Source organism: Ascaphus truei, chromosome 4 (genome assembly GCF_040206685.1).
Source record: "Ascaphus truei isolate aAscTru1 chromosome 4, aAscTru1.hap1, whole genome shotgun sequence".
NCBI classification, from domain to species: Eukaryota; Metazoa; Chordata; class Amphibia; order Anura; family Ascaphidae; genus Ascaphus; species Ascaphus truei.
Genome location: NC_134486.1, coordinates 120,855,569 through 120,875,689, shown reverse-complemented (window position 1 = coordinate 120,875,689; position 20,121 = coordinate 120,855,569). Strand labels below are relative to the sequence as shown.

The window sequence follows — 20,121 nt, the reverse complement described above, 5'->3', positions numbered from 1 at the left end:
ATTATCCATATATTTATAATAGCTCATTTGCCCATTATAAAATAAAACATTAGCCAGCAAGCATAAATAAAGTAAATAAACCTTTCTACTTATCCCTGCCATCATGAAGGGTGTCCTCATCAGCATACTCCAGGTCTATGTCCTCCGATGCCAGCAAGAATACATGAAAAAATACAATCTAATGGCCCCTAACCCCTTAATCACCTTACCAGTTAATAACTGCTATAGTAATTAAGGGGTTAACACTGTCCATACTACCTACTCAGGATGCCTAACTACCCACCCGGGACCACAATACCGACCATGTACCCATTGATTGGCATAGTGGTACATCATACCCATATTATATGGGCATGATAAGCCACTATATCACTCGATGGTCACCCTAATAAAAAAGCATGAAGGCCAAAAATACACAATAATAAAAGATATACAAAAGCACCTAAACACCCCAATTCAAAAAATAAAAGCACTAACCAACCAATTAAATACATAAATAAAAGCACAAACCAACCAATTAAATACATAAATAAAAGCACTAGCCAACAAATCAATTTAATAAATAAAAACACTAACCAACAAAACAATGCATTTTAAACATTAGCCAAGAAAACAATTAATTAATTTAAACCACTAGCCAACAAATCAATTAATGAATAAAACCACTAGCCAACACATCAATTAAAACCAGTAGCCAACAAAAGAACTAATTAATTAAAAACGCTAAACAATCAGAAAATGAAATAAAAACAAGCCCTCCAAATTACAAACAATTTAAGCCGAACAATAAACAGAAAACAAAAAAAACAACAATCATTAGAAAAAAGCATTTGCCCAAAATGAACTGTCTGTCACTGTATAGATCTGTACCCTAAACGGGCACAGATTAATACATTAGCAGTCAATGGGCAATGAAAAACATGAAAATAAAAAAATGCTTATTTTCTTTTGACTGTTATTTTTTCTCTTTCTGTTTATTGTTCGGATTAAATTGTTTAAAATTTAGATGGCTTGTTTTTAAAACATTTTAGGATTGGTTAGCGTTTTTAATTCTTTATTAGTTTTGTTGGCTACTGGTTTAAATTCATGAATTGATTTGTTAGCTAGTGTTGTAAATTAATTATTTGTTTTGTTGGCTAGTGGTTTAATAGTTTGCTTGTATAGTTGTTTATTTAATTGTATTATTTTGGAATAACATAATTGTAATAATTAAGCTATTTTCGTGATAGATAATTAATTGTGATATGTTCTATTAGGCTATTTAGTTCTTTTATTTTTGGGGTGTTTAGGTGCCTGTGTATTTACGTGATTATTGTGTATTTATGGCCTTAATTATTTTTTATTAGGTTGACCATTGAGTGATAAAGTGGCCTATCATGCCCATATTATATGGGTGTGATATACCACTGTGCCAATCAATGGGTACAGGGTTGGTATAGTGGGTCCGGGGTGGGTGGTTATGCCTCACGGGTGGGTAGAGGAGGACGGGGGTTAACCCCTTAAATACTATAGCGTTTTTTAACCGCTACAGTGATTAAGGGTTAGGTGCCATTATATTGTACTATTTATTGTATTTTTTCTGGCAATGGAGGACATCGACCTGCAGTATGCTGATGAGGACGCCCTTCATGATGACAGGGGTAAGTAGAAAGTTGTATTTACTTTATTTATGCTGACTGGCTAATGTTTGATTTTATAATGGGCAAATGAGCTATTATCCATATCTGGATAATAGTTATTTTGTCCATTACTGTACTGTATGTGTTGGGGGAGGGGGGCGAGGGAAGGTGTATTTATTGCAATGTATTTCACATTTTTTTTTGCAACATCATTGGTACTGGAGGCCAGCGGGGACCCACGGGGACTCCCACTGACCTTTCGTATCAATCCTGTGTATAAAAAAATAAGAAGGCCCACATTCTTACTTGCTTTGCTGAGTTCTCTAATTAGTCGGTGGAGGTCTTCTGGACCTGTGACAAAAATAACGATGTCATCTGAAAATCGTAGGTGACACAAATATTCACCATTTTTATTTCCTTTTCTTCCCATCTAATGTCTTGAACAATTCTTCAAGTGTTACAGTGAAATGCTTTGCGGACATTGTGTCTCTTGCTGATCCCTATCTTGCTTGTATCTTCATGTAATCTAATGGTTGATGTTGCATTCTTGTAAATGTTCTATATCAATCTATGCTTCTTCAACACTTTGTCTTCTTAATGCATTTAGGACCACTGAGGTGTAGACAGAAACAAATGCTTTTCGATCATTTACAAATCCTAATCTAAATGGAAGCTTGTATTCATTACTTTGGGAAATAACTTCTTGCATGACTTATAAGTGGTCCATTGTGTGGTATCCACTGCAAAATTCCGCTTGTTCTCTAGGCTGGGCAAAGTCCAGGGTCTGTTGTAGCCGATTAGTGATCATCTTCGTAAAAATCTTGAAAGTGATTAGAAGTAGACTGATTGGTCTGTAGTTAATTAAGGTCTTCTTTTTCTCCTTTCTCATGGACGAGGATAACTATGGCAATACTCCATTGTGCTGTAATTTTCCTGTTATTCAAGCAGCATGTAAAGAGTTTTGCAAGGATTTTTTCTACTTCTTACTAAGCTTCTTTCAATATTTCTGTTGTAATTCCATCTTCCCCAGGAGCCTTCACATTCTTTATGGATGTAATTGCTTTTGCCACTTCTACTGGAAGGACGCATAGTATATCATTGGTGGTTTCTTCTCACTTTGTGAGGATCGGGCGCAGGATCTGCCCCGTAAAGCTCCAGTCACGTGATTGGCTTCAGCTTCTCTCCTGCCTGTGGAGTAATCCTGCACCTGTTTCACTGGTCTTGCTATTTAGGCTCAGCCTCTTCCTCCAGGAAGTTGGCTGAGCATAAACCTTGTGACGTGTGCTAGTCACATTTTATGTTAGCTCACCTTGTCCTGCCTTGCCTGGTTCCCGTTTGCTATCCTGCTTTCTCCAATCCTCGACCTCAGCTTCCCTACGACTACCCTGCTCTCTCCACTCCTCGACCTTGGCTTGCTTTCAACGATCCTACATTCTCCTACCCTGACCTGGCTATCCACGACTACGAACCTGAACACCGGACGCAACCTTGCGTCTCTAGGTCGGTGTTTTCCAATCCCCACCTCGGCCTTGCGGTCCTGTCTGGTGTTGCGAGCATCCGTTACACACTTGTCCTCTGCTGGATTATACCCTGTGTTATCTGTGTTAGTGTAACATTTTATGTAGAAGTTCTCAACTCTCTTTATGATAAGTGCACAGTTTTTTAGTGTTGATCCATCATCTTGTTTGAGTGTAATGATTTGATTCTTCCCAGCCATAAATCGATGCTTTGTCTTCCTTAAGCTTTTCTTATCTTCAATAGTCTTCACCATATCACAGTTACATTTTCTTAAATCTTCAGTTATACTGTATGTATGTGGATTTTCTTGCACAGCTCTACATATTCAATTCTAAGACTGTGTCCATGGTGTGAAAGCGCGCACTACTGTGCGCATGACGAAACACACGCCTTTACCTGCAGCAATCAGTGGCCTGGGTAGACTAGGGAGGCGTGTCGGGAGACATCACGGAGCTGGTTTGCCCTCATTGGGCAAACCGCTCACGTGACCCGGCCGTCGTGCGAGGAAACAAATTTATTTGTTTCCCCCCACATCGCGAGCATCGGCGCTTCTGGTTGCGTGTGTGGCCGCTCGCTCTAAGGACAGCCTCATAGAGGCACTTTCAACCATGGACACAGCCTTATTCTTGCATCTTGGGATTGCTTCATTTCTTGTCATCTCCTCATTTATTGTTTTGTCTTATCAGATATTTGTATATCCTCTTTTTACTGCGCGTTCAACTACAATCTTCATAAATTCTTCATAATTGTTTGTTAAAGTGTCCCCATGCATTTTGAGCAAACTGAAGCAATTTTTCAAGACACTATATATTGTATATACTCATGTGCAAAATTGAGGCACAGCTGGAGTAAAAAAAACAACTTCTTTATCTAAGCTAAAATACCCATTATATCCCTTGTGTTATTTTTTGATAAGTCTGGTGCAATAATTTTGCCCCAGTTTTATCCCCTGTGGGATCTATTATGGAAAGTCGGGCTGGAAAACTGGGGCAAAACCAGTGCAAAAAAATATATTTTATTAAGTAATTAGAGTGTTTCCTTTAATGCGTCGGGCACAATTCTTGCACACTGGTTTTTCTCCTGTTTTGCTACCTGGAGACCTCAGTAAATAGATGCCACTTAGGACTATGTATCCAAGACTACCGGCTGTAAACCATTGGAAACATTGGAGCAAAAAACTGTACTGGATTAACCAAAGCAAAAAATCCCATTGTTTTCAACGGGAACATATTCATTGGTAAATCTGCATTGTTTTTTCTGTAATTTCTCCCTCGTTTTTCCAGCTAGAAGACTTTTGGGAAGATGTATCGCCACATTTTGGAGCAAAAGTGACTGAAATCGCGTCATTTTCATCATGCATCTCTTTGCGTCAATAGGTCTATTAACGTATTGTATTTTTTATTTTGTTGTGCATCAAAATTTCAATTCTAAAAAGCATATCATGGGAATACAGTCAGCATGTGCTGGAAAAGACAAAGTTAATGGATCACTTGTCCCTCTCTTAATGTTTATACATTGCTTATTCTTCTATGTTTAAGGTTTGGAAAAGAAGGATTTAGAACAAAAAAAGCTGCAACAAAGATTATATAAAGATTTGTGCTTTGTCTTGTACCCCACGTAGGAATCAAGGAAGGTGTGTAGAGGGGTTTGTGGAGATATTTGACATGTTGGTCACTACTGCCACACGATTCCGTATGATGAGGCTACGTGGGGAAGAATTTATCTGCCTGAAATCTATCATCCTCCTTAACTCTGGTAAGTAAAAGAATAATAACAATATCGGTTTTAAATGAGGAAATAGTAGAAATGGGGATTAAAGACACATCACGATCTATCTATCTATCTATCTATCTATCTATCTATCTATCTATCTATCTATCTATCTATCTATCTATCTATCTATCTATCTATCTATCTATCTATCTATCTATCGTATCTATCTATCTATCTATCTATCTATCTATCTATCTATCTATCTATCTATCTATCTATCTAATCTATCTATCTATCTATCTATCTATCTATCTATCTATCTATCTATCTATCTATCTATCTATCTATCTATCTATCTATCTATCGTATCTATCGTATCTATGTATCTATCTATGTATCTATCTATCTATCTATCTATCTATCTATCTATCTAATCTATCGTATCTATCGTATCTATCTACTATCTATCTATCTATCGTATCTATCTATCGTATCTATCTATCTATCTATCTATCTATCTATCTATCTATCTATCTATCTATCTATCTAATCTATCGTATCTATCTATCTATCTATCTATCTATCTATCTATCTATCTATCTATCTATCTATCTATCTATCGTATCTATCTATCTATCTATCTATCTATCTATCTATCTATCTATCTATCTATCGTATCTATCGTATCTATCGTATCTATCGTATCTATCGTATCTATCGTATCTATCTATCGTATCTATCGTATCTATCGTATCTATCTATCTATCTATCTATCGTATCTATCGTATCTATCGTATCTATCGTATCTATCGTATCTATCGTATCTATCTATCTATCTATCTATCTATCGTATCTATCGTATCTATCTATCTATCTATCGTATCTATCGTATCTATCGTATCTATCTAATCTATCTAATCTATCGTATCTATCTATCTATCTATCTATCTATCTATCTATCTATCTATCTATCTATCTATCATGTTTGATATTGGTTTTCCTATGCAGCTTAAGGCTAGGGATGGACAAAATGTTTGCTGGAGTTTGTGAATCAGGTGAATTTTTTTCCTTTTTGCATGAGTTTTTTTTTTTTTTTTTTGCCAAGCATTAAAAATCAATATGTAGGTAACGTGAACTTAAATTCTGATCACATGACCCTTTGAATACTGTATTTTAGGAAACTTTCTGTCAATATTTTTTTTTTAACAAACTGCTGTTTGTTGAATGGTCGCACAAACACGACATGTGTAAGAAATTCGCCAAAAATGTTGTGAAGCGAATATCTACTTACTGTTTATGGTCTCTAGCTCAGGCCATAATATATATGGAATTGTAACTATTTGATTGCTGTTTTAATAATGTTTTGTCTTTGTAGTGCACTCAGTAAGTAACCTTAATTCGCCCATTATAGTTTTACAAGATCAATATGACAATGCAATCCGTTTTGCCGTCTGATATATAGAGAACTCTTTCCTTGCAAAATACGTCTAGGAAGAGGCACATTAACAAGTCCTTCAGTTTGTATTGTATACATAGGGCTCCATGTAAAAATGGACATGCAGTAAAAGGTGACACTGTGAGTGCTCATTTGCATGTCATTACCCAGAATACCTGGCTGCACTGGAAGCGCTGTATGCTAAGAGATAATGGGGGAAAACAGAGTTGAAAGGTACAATAATAGGTAAAATAACAATACTGAAGGTAAAGTTACAGTAAGAAGGTTTACTTTTGTTTAGAATATTGTGATTGTGCTAATTAAGTAATAATCCCCAAAGAACAGGGCATTACTGACTAATAATGCCCTGGCTGGAAGAGTTGAAGGTCCCAGACGAAGCCGAGGGACTTTAACCCAGCCAGGGCATTATTGGCCAGTAATACCCTGTTCTGAGGGGATTATAACTATAATAGGCTAAATGTAGGCTTATTTTTATTTAATTTTAATTTTTCATAAAAAAGATACATTTTTATAGTCATATTGATTTTTATCAGCATGATTGTCTACATTCTTATGCTTTTACTGCAAGGTTTATTAAAAGGAAATTGTACATACACACAGCCCCCCTCTATGCACACACACTCTATATACACAAACACACTCTGCAGTCCCCCCTACACACTGTGCAGCCCCCCTCCTCTAAACCCACAAAACACACTGCAGCCCTCCTCCACCCTCTACACTCACAAAACACACACAGCAGCCCCCCCTCCAAACACACAAACACACAAACACACTGCAGGCACACACCAAACATATTCTGCAGCTATCCTCCACCTCTGGGAGAGGGAGTGGCTCAGTGAGTAAAGACACTGACTGGCACTGAGAGTTTGAAGCAGGGGAGCCTGGTTGGTGTCAGCTCCTTGTGACCTTGGGAAGTCACTTTATCTCACTGTGCCTCAGGCACCAAAAACATAGATTGTAAGCTGCACTGGGCAGGGACTTGTGCCTGCAAAAATCTCTCTTTAAAGCGCTACGTAAAACTAGCAGCACTATACAAGAACATGTTATTATTATTATCCAAAACACACTCCCTCCTCCACCATCTACACCCACTGACACACTGCATAGGGTGACCAGCTGTCCCGGTTTAGCCATGACAGTCCCAGTTTTTTAATGGCTGTCTCGGCTGCCCTGCATTCTTTCAAATGTCCTGTTTTTTTGTGGCTGTTCCGGATTTGTCCATCAGAGCAGAGGGGGGCAGCAGAGAGCACAGAATGCAGGCAGAGAGGAGAGCAGAGCCCGGTCTGACTGCAGAGGGTGGGGGCGGGGTTAGTGTAAGCGGAGCCTCGGCAGTGAGAGCCGGAAGTGAGTGAGGTGCCTGCTGCCAGTCAAGATGGCTCCCCCCCCCCCCCACATGCTCCAGAGTGAAAGGTAGGACAGAGAGAGAGAGAGAGAGTGTGTGTGTGTGTGTGTGTGTGTGTGTGTGTGTGTGTGTGTCACTGGTTCTGTGTGTGTGTGTGTGTCACTGGTTCTGTGTGTGTGTGTCACTGGTTCTTTGTGTGTGTGTGTGTGTGTGTGTTACTGGCTGTGTGTGTGTGTCCCTGTGTGTGTCAGTGTCTCTGTGGGCAGTGGATATTCACAGTTGAGTGCAAATAGCCGCATGGCTATTCACAGTTGAGTGCAAATAGCCGCACGGCTATTCACAGTTGAGTGCAAATAGCCGCACAGCTATTCGCACTCAGTAGGAAATAAAATGGGAAAAAAATAAACATCCCAGCCAGTAATCAAACCCTGGTCCACTCTGTTAACAGGCTGTAGCATTACTAATTGAGCTATAACACTTTCTGATGCTTTTCGAGTGAATAAAGGCATAGAAGCCTATTGAAATTACAGTCTTCATAGCAGCTCGGCTATTCGCACTCAGTTAAGTTGAGTGCAAATAGCCGCACGGCTATTCGCACTCAGTAGGAAATAAAATGGAAAAAAAATAAACATCCAAGCCAGGAATTGAACCCTGGTCCACTCTGCTAATGGCCTGGAGCATAACCACTGAGCTATAAGACTTTCTGATGCTTTGGTAGTGAGTAAAGGCATAGAAGCCTATTGAGATTATAGTGTTCATGTGCGATCTGTACGTCTGTGCGATCAAGCCCCGCCCACCCAGTTCCTCCGGTCCCAGTCCCTACCTTGTCGGGCACCTTTCCCCAGCGGTGCGCGACAGATTTTCAGGCAGGCAGGGGAGTATGAGATTGGCATTTGCGACGGAGGCGTGGCCACGCCCCCGCCGGCGTTTCAGCCAATGAGGGCGAACCAGCCGCGGGACGTCATGGCCACGCCCCCGCAAATCTACCGCCATGCCCCCTCCCGTCGCAAATGTTCTCTCTCCCCTCAGACCGCATGCGCCGCCCCCCGCCGGGTGCGTGCCACAGTGCTGACTGGGGACTCAGCCTAAAGCCGCGCTGATTACAGATGCAGGGGGTATAGAATGTCAATAGGGGAGTGTTCTGTCTTTTTTTCCATTTTATTTCCTACTGAGTGCGAATAGCCGTGCGGCTATTTGCACTCAACTTAACTGAGTGCGAATAGCCGAGCTGCTATGAACACTGTAATGCCAATAGGCTTCTGTGCCTTTACTCACTCACAAAGCATCAGAAAGTGGTTATGCTCCAGGCCATTAACCGAGTGGACCAGGGTTCAATTCCTGGCTTGGATGTTTATTTTTTTTCCATTTTATTTCCTACTGAGTGCGAATAGCCGTGTGGCTATTTGCACTCAACTGTGAATAGCCGTGCGGCTATTTGCACTCAACTGAGAATATCCACTGCCGTCTCGGTGTGTGTCAGTGTCTCTGTGTGTGTTTTCACTGGCTCTGCGAGTGTGTGTCACTGGCTCTGTGTGTGTGTGTCACTGGCTCTATGTGTGTGTGCGTCAGTGTCTGTGTGTGTGGGTCAGTGGCTCTGTGTGTGTCACTGTGTGTGGGGGTCAGTGGCTCTGTGTGTGTGTGTGTGTGTGTGTGTGTGTGTGTGTGTGTGTGTGTGTCAGTGGCTCTAAGTGTGTGTGTGGGTCAGTGGCTGTGTGTGTGTGTGGGTCAGTGGCCCTGTGTGTGTGGGGGGGTCAGTGGCACTGTGTGTGTGTGGGGGCCAGTGGCTCTGTGTGTGTGGGTAAGTGGCTCTGTGTGTGGGTTAGTGGTTCTGTGTTTGTGGGTCAGTGGCTCTGTGTGTGTGGTTCAGTGGCTTTGTGTGTGTGTGTCAGTGGCTTTGTGTGTGGGTCAGTGGCTCTGTGTGGGTTAGTGGCTCTGGGTGTGTGGATCAGTGGCTCTGTGTTTGTGGGTCAGTGGCTCTGTGTGTGTGTGGTTCAGTGGCTCTGTGTGTGGGTCAGTGGCTCTGTGTGTGTGGGTCAGTGGCTCTGTGTGTGTCACTGTGTGTGTGGGTCAGTGGCTCTGTGTGTGTGGGTCAGTGGCTCTGTGTGTGTGTGTGTGTGGGTGGGTCAGTGGCTCTAAGTGTGTGTGTGTGGGTCAGTGGCTCTGTGTGTGTGTGTGTGTTTGGGTCAGTGGCCCTGTGTGTGTGGGGGGGTCAGTGGCACTGTGTGTGTGTGTGGGCCAGTGGCACTATGTGTGTGGGTCAGTGGCTCTGTGTGTGTGGGTCAGTGGCTCTGTGTGTGTGGGTCAGTGGCTCTGTGTGTGTGGGTCAGTGGCTCTGTGTGTGTGGGTCAGTGGCTCTGTGTGTGTGGGTCAGTGGCTCTGTGTGTGGGTTAGTTGCACTGGGTGTGTGGATCAGTGGCTCTGTGTTTGTGGGTCCGTGGCTCTGTGTGTGTGGGTCAGTGGCTCTGTGTGTGGGTCAGTGGCTGTGTGTGTGTGGGTCAGTGGCGCTGTGGGTGTGTGGGTCAGTGGCGCTGTGGGTGTGTGGGTCAGTGGCTCTGTGTGTGGGTTAGTTGCTCTGGGTGTGTGGATCAAAGGCTCTGTGTGTGTGGGTCAGTGTGTGTGTGGGTCAGTGGTTCTGTGTGTGGGTTAGTGGCTCTGTGTGTAGGTCTGTGGGTCAGTGGCTCTGTGTGTGTGTGGGGGTCAGTCGCTCTGTGGCTGTGTGTGTGGATCAGTGGCTCTGTGTGTGTGTGTGTGGGGGTCAGTGGTCCTGTGTGTGGGTCAGTGGCTCTGTGTGGAGATAACATTTTTTTAGATCTATTTATTATATATTTATTTATCTTGCCTTTGGCTGTATCCACCCCTCCAAATTCCATTAACCTGGCTGCGGGTCGTCACGTAATGCTCAGTGCCATAACAACGAGATGCTCCATGATGTCACGCGGCATCAAGTTGAAATGACAACAGGACGCATTATGGCGCAGAGGCATCACGTGATGCCACATTGTATTGTATTGTATATCTTTATTTATATAGCGCCATAAATATACATAGCGCTCCACAGTAGTAATACATGTTGTAATCATATAAATAACAAATAATATAAATAACAGGTCATGGGAATAAGTGCTTCAGACATAAGACTAACATTAAGGAAGAGGAGTCCTTACAATCTAATTGGTAGGTAGGAGAACGTATAGAGACAGTAGGAGGGAATTCTAGTAAGTGCATCTGCAGGGGGCCAAGCTTTATGTATCATGTGTCCAGGATTATCCACAGTGCTATTCATATGCTTATTTAAGCAAATGTGTCTTAAGGTGGGTCTTAAAGGTGGATAGAGAGGGTGCTAGTCGGGTATTGAGGGGAAGGGCATTCCAGAGGTGCGGGGCAGTCAGTGAGAAAGGTTTAAGTCGGGAGAGGGCTTTAGATACAAAGGGGGTAAACAGAAGACATCCTTGAAAAGCCCGCAATAGTCGGGATGGTGCATAGCGAGAAATTAGGGCTGAGATGTAAGGAGGGGCAGAGGAGTGTAAAGCTGTAATAGTGAGGAGGAAAATTGAGTGTGAGATGCGGGATTTGATCGGAAGCCAGGAGATGGATTTCAGGAGGGGAGACGCGGAGACAGATTTAGGAAAGAGTAGAGTAATTCTGGCAGCAGCGTTTAGTATAGATTGTAGGGGAGACAGGTGAGAGGCAGGGAGGCCGGACAGCAGGAGGTTGCAGTAATCGAGACGGGAGAGAATGAGGGCCTGAGTCAAAGTTTTAGCAGACGAGTAACAGAGGAAAGGGCGTATCTTTGTTATATTGCGGAGGAAAAAGCGACAAGTTTTAGAAACGTTTTGAATGTGAGAGGAGAATGTGAGAGAGGAATCGAGTGTGACCCCTAGGCATCGTGCTTGGGCTACTGGGTGAATGATCGTATTTCCAACAGTAATGTGGAAGGAGGTAGTATGGCCAGCTTTGGGAGGAAGTATAAGGAGCTCTGTTTTTGCCATGTTAAGTTTCAGTCGGCGAATGGCCATCCAGGATGATATTCCAGAGAGACATTCAGAAACTTTGGTCTGTATAGCAGGTGTAAGGTCAGGGGTTGAAAGGTAAATTTGTGTGTCGTCAGCATAGAGGTGATATTTAAACCCAAAATATGTGATTAGGTCACCTAGAGAGAGTGTGTAAAGAGAGAAGAGAAGGGGTCCGAGGACAGAGCCCTGGGGTACCCCCACAGAGAAATCGATAGAGGAGGAGGTGTAAGCAAAAGAGACACTGAAAGTACGATGGGAGAGGTAAGAGGAGATCCGGGATAGAGCTTTGTTCCGAATACCAAGAGTATGGAGAATGTGGAGGAGAAGAGGGTGGTTCACCGTGTCAAATGCTGCAGAGAGGTCGAGTAATATGAGCAGAGTGTAATGACCTCTGTTTTTGGCAGCATGAAGGTCGTCGGTTATTTTAGTGAGGGCTGTTTCCGTGGAGTGAGCAGTGCGGAAGCCAGATTGTAGAGGGTCTAGAAGAGAATAGGTGTTGAGAAAGTGTAGCAATCTAGAGAATACAAGACGTTAAAGGAGTTTGGAGGCAAAAGGCAGGAGGGAGACAGGTCGATAGTTAGAAGGACAGGTAGGGTCAAGCTTGCTGTTTTTGAGCAATGGTATCACAGTTGCATGTTTGAAGGAGGATGGAAAAGTACGAGAGTAGAGGGAAGAGTTAAAGATCTGTGTGAGCATAGGGATTATACTGTAGAAGGAGCAAGAGGTTTTAGGAGATGTGAAGGAATGGGATCAAGAGGGCAGGTGGTAGAGGGAGAAGAGGAGATCAGCAGTGACACATCCTCCTCCGAGATAGCAGAAAAATAGTCCAGAAAGGCAGGAGGAGAGTTAGGAAGTGGTGTGGGATGAGAGGAGGCAACAGATGGGATGTTCTGACGTATGGATTCCACCTTTTCCTTAAAAAAATCAGCAAAGTCCTGAGGTGAGATGGAGGAAGAAGAGGAGGCAGCCGAGGGTGGTCTGAGTAGAGAGTAAAAGACAGAAAAGAGTCGACGTGGGTTAGACTTGTGCGTGTTGATTAGTGATGAAAAGTAGGTTTGTTTAGCCTGAGATAGGGCAGAGTTAAAACAGGACAGCATAAATTTGTAGTGAAGTAAGTCTGCTAGCGTATGAGCTTTCCTCCAGAGGCGTTTAGAGGAGCGAGTAGAGGAACGCAGCATGCGTGTGTTGGAATTTAGCCAGGGTCTGGGGTTAGAAGGGCAAGGACGGCAGAGAGAAAGCGGGGCATGTAGGTCAAGAGAGGAGGATAAGGCAGAGTTGTAGTTCCTGACCAGGTTGTCTGGGTCTGAAGTAGAACTGAGAGAGGAGAGGGAGGAGCATAAAGTGGAATCAAAAGCTGGTAGGTTAATAGAGCGCAGGTTTCTGCAAAAACGAGGGCGAGATGGAGAGGGGAAGAAGCGTGATAGAGAAAATGAGATGAGGTGATGGTCAGAGAGAGGAAATGGAGAAATCGGTGAGAGAAAAGTTTTTAGTGAAAACCAGATCTAGGTAGTGGCCATCTTTGGGGGTACTAGCTTCAGTCCACTGTTGCAGGCCAAAAGAAGAGGTTAGAGAGAGAAAGCGGGAGGCCCATGGAAGAGAGGGGTCATCAATGTCGCAGCTGAAGTCCCCAAGGAGAAGAACAGGGGAGTCCGAGGAGAGAAAGAAAGAGAGCCAGGATTCAAAGTGAGAGAGAAAGGCAGAGGGGGGATGAGTAGAGGTAGGTGGGCGATAGATGACCGCTACGTGGACTGGAAGAGGTGAGAAGATCTGGACTGTGTGAACCTCAAAGGAGGGAAAAGCAAGAGAGGGGGGAATAGGAAGGGTTCGGTATCGGCAGAGAGAGGAGAGCAGGAGCCCCACGCTGCCATCCCTGCCATCAGTGCGTATAGTGTGGGAGAAGGAAAGGCCACCGTAGGAGAGGGCAGCTTCCAGAGCAGAGTCAGACTGAGTGAGCCAGGTCTCAGTTATAGCAAAGAGAAGCAGGGAGTGAGAGAGAAAGAAGTAATGCACAGAGAGGAACTTGTTAGAGAGGGAGCGAACATTCCAAATGGCACAGGAGAAAGGGAGAGAGGAGGGAGGGTGGCAGGGGATGGGTATGAGGTTGGAGGGGTTAACACCGCCTGATGTCAGTGTCTCGTTGTCATTGCAAGCGTGGGGTGTCACGTGATGTAATTTGATTTATAAATAATTTTTTAATGTGTCCCGGTTTTTCATTTTGAAAATCTGGTCACCCTAACACTGCAGACACACCAACAAAACAGACTGCTGCCCCCCTCTACATCCACAAAATACACACCAGAAGCCCCCCCTCTACACCCACTGCAGCCCCCTGTAAACCCACACACTGCAGAAACACACACAAGACACTCTGCTCCCCTCCTCCACCCACAAAACACACTGCAGAGACACACAAATCAACAAAACAGATGCTGCCACCTCTACATCCGCAAAAATACACCAGCACTATAAACTTTCAAAAAGGACTCAATTACAAAGCGGGATAAGCATCTCACAAGGCTTTACATAATATTATGCCAATATTAACAGTGGACACATTTTCAATGATTGTGTATATGCATCAACGTTATGCATGCAGTAAATTTGCACTGTTACTAAAAGCACAAGATACATCACTGAATAGATCCTGATATTCTCAGTGAAAGAAAAACTAGACTATATATTTTGTTAAACTTCAGTTAAATAGAGGAATCATCATAATTGAACCCCATTCACAACAGTCATGGATTCCCATCTGTCTAACGTCATGCTTCTCTTGCCATTCCAGGAAAAGTTGATCTATTGCTGCTCTCTTTATTTCAACCCTGTTTACATAGTAATATTGAGGACAAGAAATACGTCCTTCTGGCTTCGAATTTTAAAAGCAGTGCTGGGCCATGTTTTGTACACTTAGGGACAGGCTGTATTCACAGAACCCCAACAAGCTCTTTTTGGGAACCCCTGAGCCCCCACAAAATATATATGTATATAAGTGTCAAAAAGGAGAGCTATTGAGCGTGGCATATGTATACAACAAACGACAGAGAAGCCCAATGCTACATCCAATATGACAAAAATACACAGTAAAATACTTATATATTCTCTTGAAAAAGGGTCATTTAGTTTAACCCTTTTGGCCAAAGCGTTGTAAGCTTGCGAGCCACGACAAGGCAGACACCTGTTCGCAAGTCCTAACACTACCAGATAAAATACTCATATATCTCTATTAGGATTAAAATTATCATTTACCTCTATTAAATGCTCGCAAGCTTCCAACGCTTTGGCCAAAGGGTTAAACTAAATGACCCTTTTTCAAGAGAATATATAATATTTTACTGTGTATTTTTGTCATATTGGATGAAGCATTGGGCTTCTCTGTCGTTTGTTGCAGGCCGTATTCAATAAGATTCTATTCAATAAGGCCTGTAGTTGTTCTTGCATAATCACAACGCCCATATATTCTTTGGAAGATGCCATGTGAAACAAAGCTCCTGAAATGTGATTGCAACCCAGATGTGGCTGCATGGTGTTTTCTGAAGTACCCTTGCAAAAGGACATGATATATAAAGTTAAGCTATAAATCTGGTCTGGTGGTAAATAATCATACTCGTTGCTATTAGAAAAATTCAGTAGAGACTAATATTAAATAAAAAAACCTTTTCTGTTCAAATCAAGGTAGAATTGCAATTTTAATCAAGAGCAAAGTGGTTCCTATTTTGATAGTTTTTTTTTATCCTTTTCAAATCAAATTTGTACATGCTTTAGAAATATATTTTAGAATCTGAAAGTCCTGGCCTTTATGAAGCATGATATGGGCCTCGGTTGCTATGGCAATATGAATTACCAAAACCGGTTTAGTAGATTGTGCATAATAAGACATTCCATTTTCTTTTCTATGTGGTACTCTTTTTCTTCCAACATCAGGGCACAACATCATTCAAGGATTTAATTTGTGTCGCATACACTATATTGTGCAGATAACATTAAATCAAAATATAACACAAGTAATACTAATAAAAGTACAGAAATAGGACAAAAGGTAACCAGAAACCTATCACTAAACTCTACTATAGAGCCATGGTTATTTTTCCACGTTTAACATTGTTAAATAGTTTGTATTGAGAAAGAGCAGAAAATGTTTATCAAAGGCTATTTGGAAAACTGATGCTAGGGGAAAAAAAATCCATTAAAGCCCAGATGTATTAAGCATTGTTAAATCAATGACAATAATGCTAAATGTACCAAAACAGGAGCAGGTGTTATTTTCACTAAGAAAGTAGTATGCTTAAATATGTTCCAGGGAAATAGCCACTCAAACAGGGGTGGCCAACTCCAGTCCTCAAAGGCCACCAACAGGTCAGGTTTTCAGGATACCCGTGTGTAAGAAATGTGTGTAGAGGTATATATAATGGAGATCGATTTGTGTGACATTATATCTTGGCTTTATTGAGCCTGTTCCTTAAACCAGGCAAAACATACAAAAACAACTAAATAACAAACCCCTATCCCTTTGTAAGAGCTAACTTACTTGCACAGACCCTATCTGCAGGACTGGAGGGATATTCCCATTACCAGCCTATCACCCCAAAGTCTCAGGAAGTACCTTAAGCAGGTGGTCCTCTATGTCAGTCTCTGGCAGGTTCCTGGGTCCAATGTGTCCAGGAAATATAGGTATCTGGAGTCTTGCTTTCAGCACAGCCTTTGTGCTCAAGACAGTGCCTGTGTGCAGGCTTCACCATCCTTAGACCCTGCAATTCGATCTTGGCCACCAAGTAAATTGCGAGCACAGTCTTCTGTTGCTCAGCATTGTTTTCTCTCTTTATTTTCAATTCTTCACGGAGCAGATCACAGTTATGCCTGGCAGCTTGCAGTGCATCTTCAGGGCTGGTCAAGGGATTGTCACTCACTGGTTCCGGCTCCGCTTCCCTGGTATGGTTGGTTTAGGGTTCCTCACTGTTACACAGACACTTCTTTGGGATACACGACTTCTGCCTTGGGCCCTCTGGATATTCTGTCATCTGCGTGATGAATCCTCCATTGTCTCTAGGCTGCAGGGCATCTCGGAACCCCTTTTTCTCTGAGAGATCTGCGGACGTGTCTGTTCCTTTCTTTTTCCGCCTTTTTGTTTTGCACGACTCCATCCCATCAGGGATACTGGGGTCCTCCCGTCTTTATTTGAAACTTCAGCAGCTTCACTGTATCCGTCAGGCTTTTCTTGCAGTTGTGTTAGCTGGCAGGAATATTTGGGGTCAAAGAGAACTGTTTGTTTGATGCATATCGAGTTTAGGCACCTCCACCATTCTTGGGGTGTTTTGTGGGTGTGACGCTGTTCGGGTTCCCCATAAAAGATATCTTCATCCTTATCCGTATTCTCATAGGACCGGAAGGGCCACTCTTACGTGGGGTAGGGTTCATTACAGGAATGCCACATCTTGTCCTCCATTTTGGGGCTATCAGGTGTATTTTTCTTCCTGACCCCGGGAGGGGCTATTGCAGGTTTTTTCACTTTATTCGCTAGAACCCCAGCTGGTAGTCCTACAGGTGGGCAGACTTTGTTTGTAGCTCTCACAGGTGTCTCTGTAGACTTTTCACTTTGGTAGGTTCTGAAACATCAGCAGTACTGTGCACACATTCTGTCTCATCAGTGGTACTGGATGTGGCCTTGCCACGTAAAACGTCTGTACCTTCCTTGTGACCACAGCGCATTGCTTGCTGCTGCAGTTCCTTGCCCTTTTTCTGGTGCCATGTAGGGATCATCCTCATTGTCTGAATAAGGCCTGAAGGGACACTGCTCCATATGGCTGGGCTCTTTACACCAGGAACATATTTTCTTCCCCATTCTTGCAGAGTCTGTATTTGACTTCAACTGGGCAGCCATTTTAAATTCCCATGTTTTTTTCTTCTTTTCTTCACACAAGTGGTGGTGTAGACTATGGTCACAGCATCAGTACCTTGTTTGGGTCACCATCTGTCGCAGTCCTCCCAGTCCAACTGTGGTGTTGTGGCTTTCTCCAGTGCAATTGTAGCTTCCTGTCTGGATGTTTAGCCCTTTAAATCTGGTCACTTCTGCACGTGATTCTTCGTTTTGTTTCTCAGGCTGTTTGCAGGAACTGTATGCAGGCAAAAGCACAAAAAATTCACAAGCAGTCTCCGGGCCCCTTTGAAATTCAAGGGCTGCCTCTCATCCCAACTTCTGACACCATAAGTAAGAGATGTGTGCAGAGGTACATATAATGGAGACCGATTTGGGTGAAATGATATCTTGGCTTTATTGAGCCTGTTCCTTTATCCAGGCAAAACATACAAAAAGAACAAAATAACAAACCCTTATCCCTTTGTAAGGGCTAACTTACTTCCCCAGACCCTACCTGCAGGACTGGAGGGATATTCCCATTACCAGCCTATCACCCTAAAGTCTCAGGAAGTACCTTAAGCAGGTGGCCCTCCTTCATTCTGGCAGATTCCCCTGTGTCCAGGAAATAAAGGTCTCTGGGTGTCTGGATGTCTTGATCTCAGCACACCTTTGTTCTCAAGACAGTGTCTGTGTGCAATCTTCTCTGCTTTCCTGTGTGAACCCAATTGTGAGCTAAGGAATCTCCCTCCTGTGTCTCACATGTGGCTTTATATAAAGCTGCCATTAGTCCAGGTGGAGACTAGTTAATTGAGTGGCTGCAATCAACTAACTCTCTGCTGGATTCTCAGAGCTCTGAGGCGGCTTTATTTAAAACAGGGAGAAGTCCCTGTTAGACCGTGCTTCGGCCTACGTGTCTCAATCAGTGGCTGTCACTATGACATTACGATAATAATCTGAATCCCTGATTGCCCTTGCAATGTACAATAAACACGCATTTATCCTTTTTTGCACTATCTGCAAATCTATTTCATATTTATTGTTGGACTGTTATTTTACATGCATGTGAGAATGACGTGTTTTCTAAAACTTAGAACTATGTGTATTGAAAATGTCAGCATTTTTGTACTATGGAAGCACAGTGAGACCAGTGTTCACCTGATTCTTAGACGTGAAGATTCAGATGGCTCAATGTTCCCCTATTCTGAGTTTAAAAGCTCATATACAGTAGCTATTGAGATGTGAAGCTCAGATAGCTCAGTGCTAACCAAAAGTACCTCATGCATGTGAAGCTCACATACTGTAGCTCAATGTCCACCTATATTGTATATTGGGTGTGAAGCTCACATCACTAAGTATGCACCTGCCGTTGAGGTGGGAAACTCACAACGCTCCGTGTCCACCTAACTCTGAGCTGTGAAGCTCACATAATTCTGGGTTTACCTAGCTCTTGGGTGTGAAGCTCACATCAATAAGTATGCACCTACCTCTTAGGTGGGAAACTCACATAAATCAGGGTCCACATAAAGTACTATCGAGATGTAAAGCTTACATCGCACAGTGTTCATATACCTCTTAGGTGTGTTCTGGATTATTTTCCTATCCATGTTCAATGCCCTATTAGATTTATCCTCCATTGATTGGGTGCTTAATCAGGATACTGTTCCTTTTCTTGCAGTAAAGGCAGATAATTGTTAGGGACCAAACAAAATGTAAACTAACTATCATTTAACCACTTCTTCCCCAAGTGATTTTGTGATTAAAAAAAATAAATCATGCAATCCCTGTAAAATCCCTGACTCTCTGCTTCCCTTGAGTAAGAATTCTGTTTTTGCAACATTTGGCGCAATTTATTTCAGATATTCAATATAATATTAGTAATAGCACTAGTAATATTTGTAATTTCTAAGTACGTATGAGGCATATTGATACAGCTCCCATCTGCAAACCAACTACGTTTAATTTAATTGGATGAATCTGGTGCTGATTTCCTTTACAAGTTTGGATACTGGAATACTTTGCTAGTGGCTAATCAAAGGTCACAAAGTGTATCACTGGGTTAACACACTGTACTGTAGACTGGTGGACATGCCATTCAAAAATCATTCAGCCAAGTAGAATTCACAGGCTAAGAAAATCAAGGTTGACTGATTTGATTTAGTGGTAAAATGTTTGTTCTATAACATGCAGGTTAGTAGTGCCAAATATTTTTTTTTATCATACAGGTACAAAGGGCCCTTTATTTTTGGAGTCAGAAATCAACAGTTTACCACTAAGCTTCACACTGGTTGGAAGTAATTCAAAGTGGTGATCCTTCTCCCATGCAGTTTAGTCTTTGTATGTGAGGGAGTGTGTTTCTTAAGATATTTGCTTAGTACTGGGTTTAGATATTTCTCTTCACATAGTAAGATAGATTGACACTTCTTGAATATTTCTATAAGATACGATGGTGACAGCTTGTCCCTGAAACCAAGGACAGAGTTGCTCTTTTACAATTATTTAAAAAAACTGACTCCTACAGTATGTACAGTTAAAAGCTGATGCGCAAACTAACTTTCTAACTAACAAAAGACCCAGAGCCAGTGTACTAATCCACCATCACATCAGTG

General features: G+C 42.5%; 1 protein-coding gene across 2 annotated transcripts in view; it reads left to right on the top strand.

The window, feature by feature from the left end:
- The window catches only part of ESR1 (estrogen receptor 1), a 284,615-nt gene that overhangs the window by 245,038 nt on the left and 19,456 nt on the right, over window positions 1-20,121 (top strand). For both annotated transcript variants that reach the window (XM_075596522.1, XM_075596521.1), the window contains exon 6: window positions 4,759-4,892. In XM_075596522.1, the coding sequence (XP_075452637.1) occupies window positions 4,759-4,892 (134 nt within the window). The remainder of the gene's footprint in view (window positions 1-4,758; window positions 4,893-20,121) is intronic.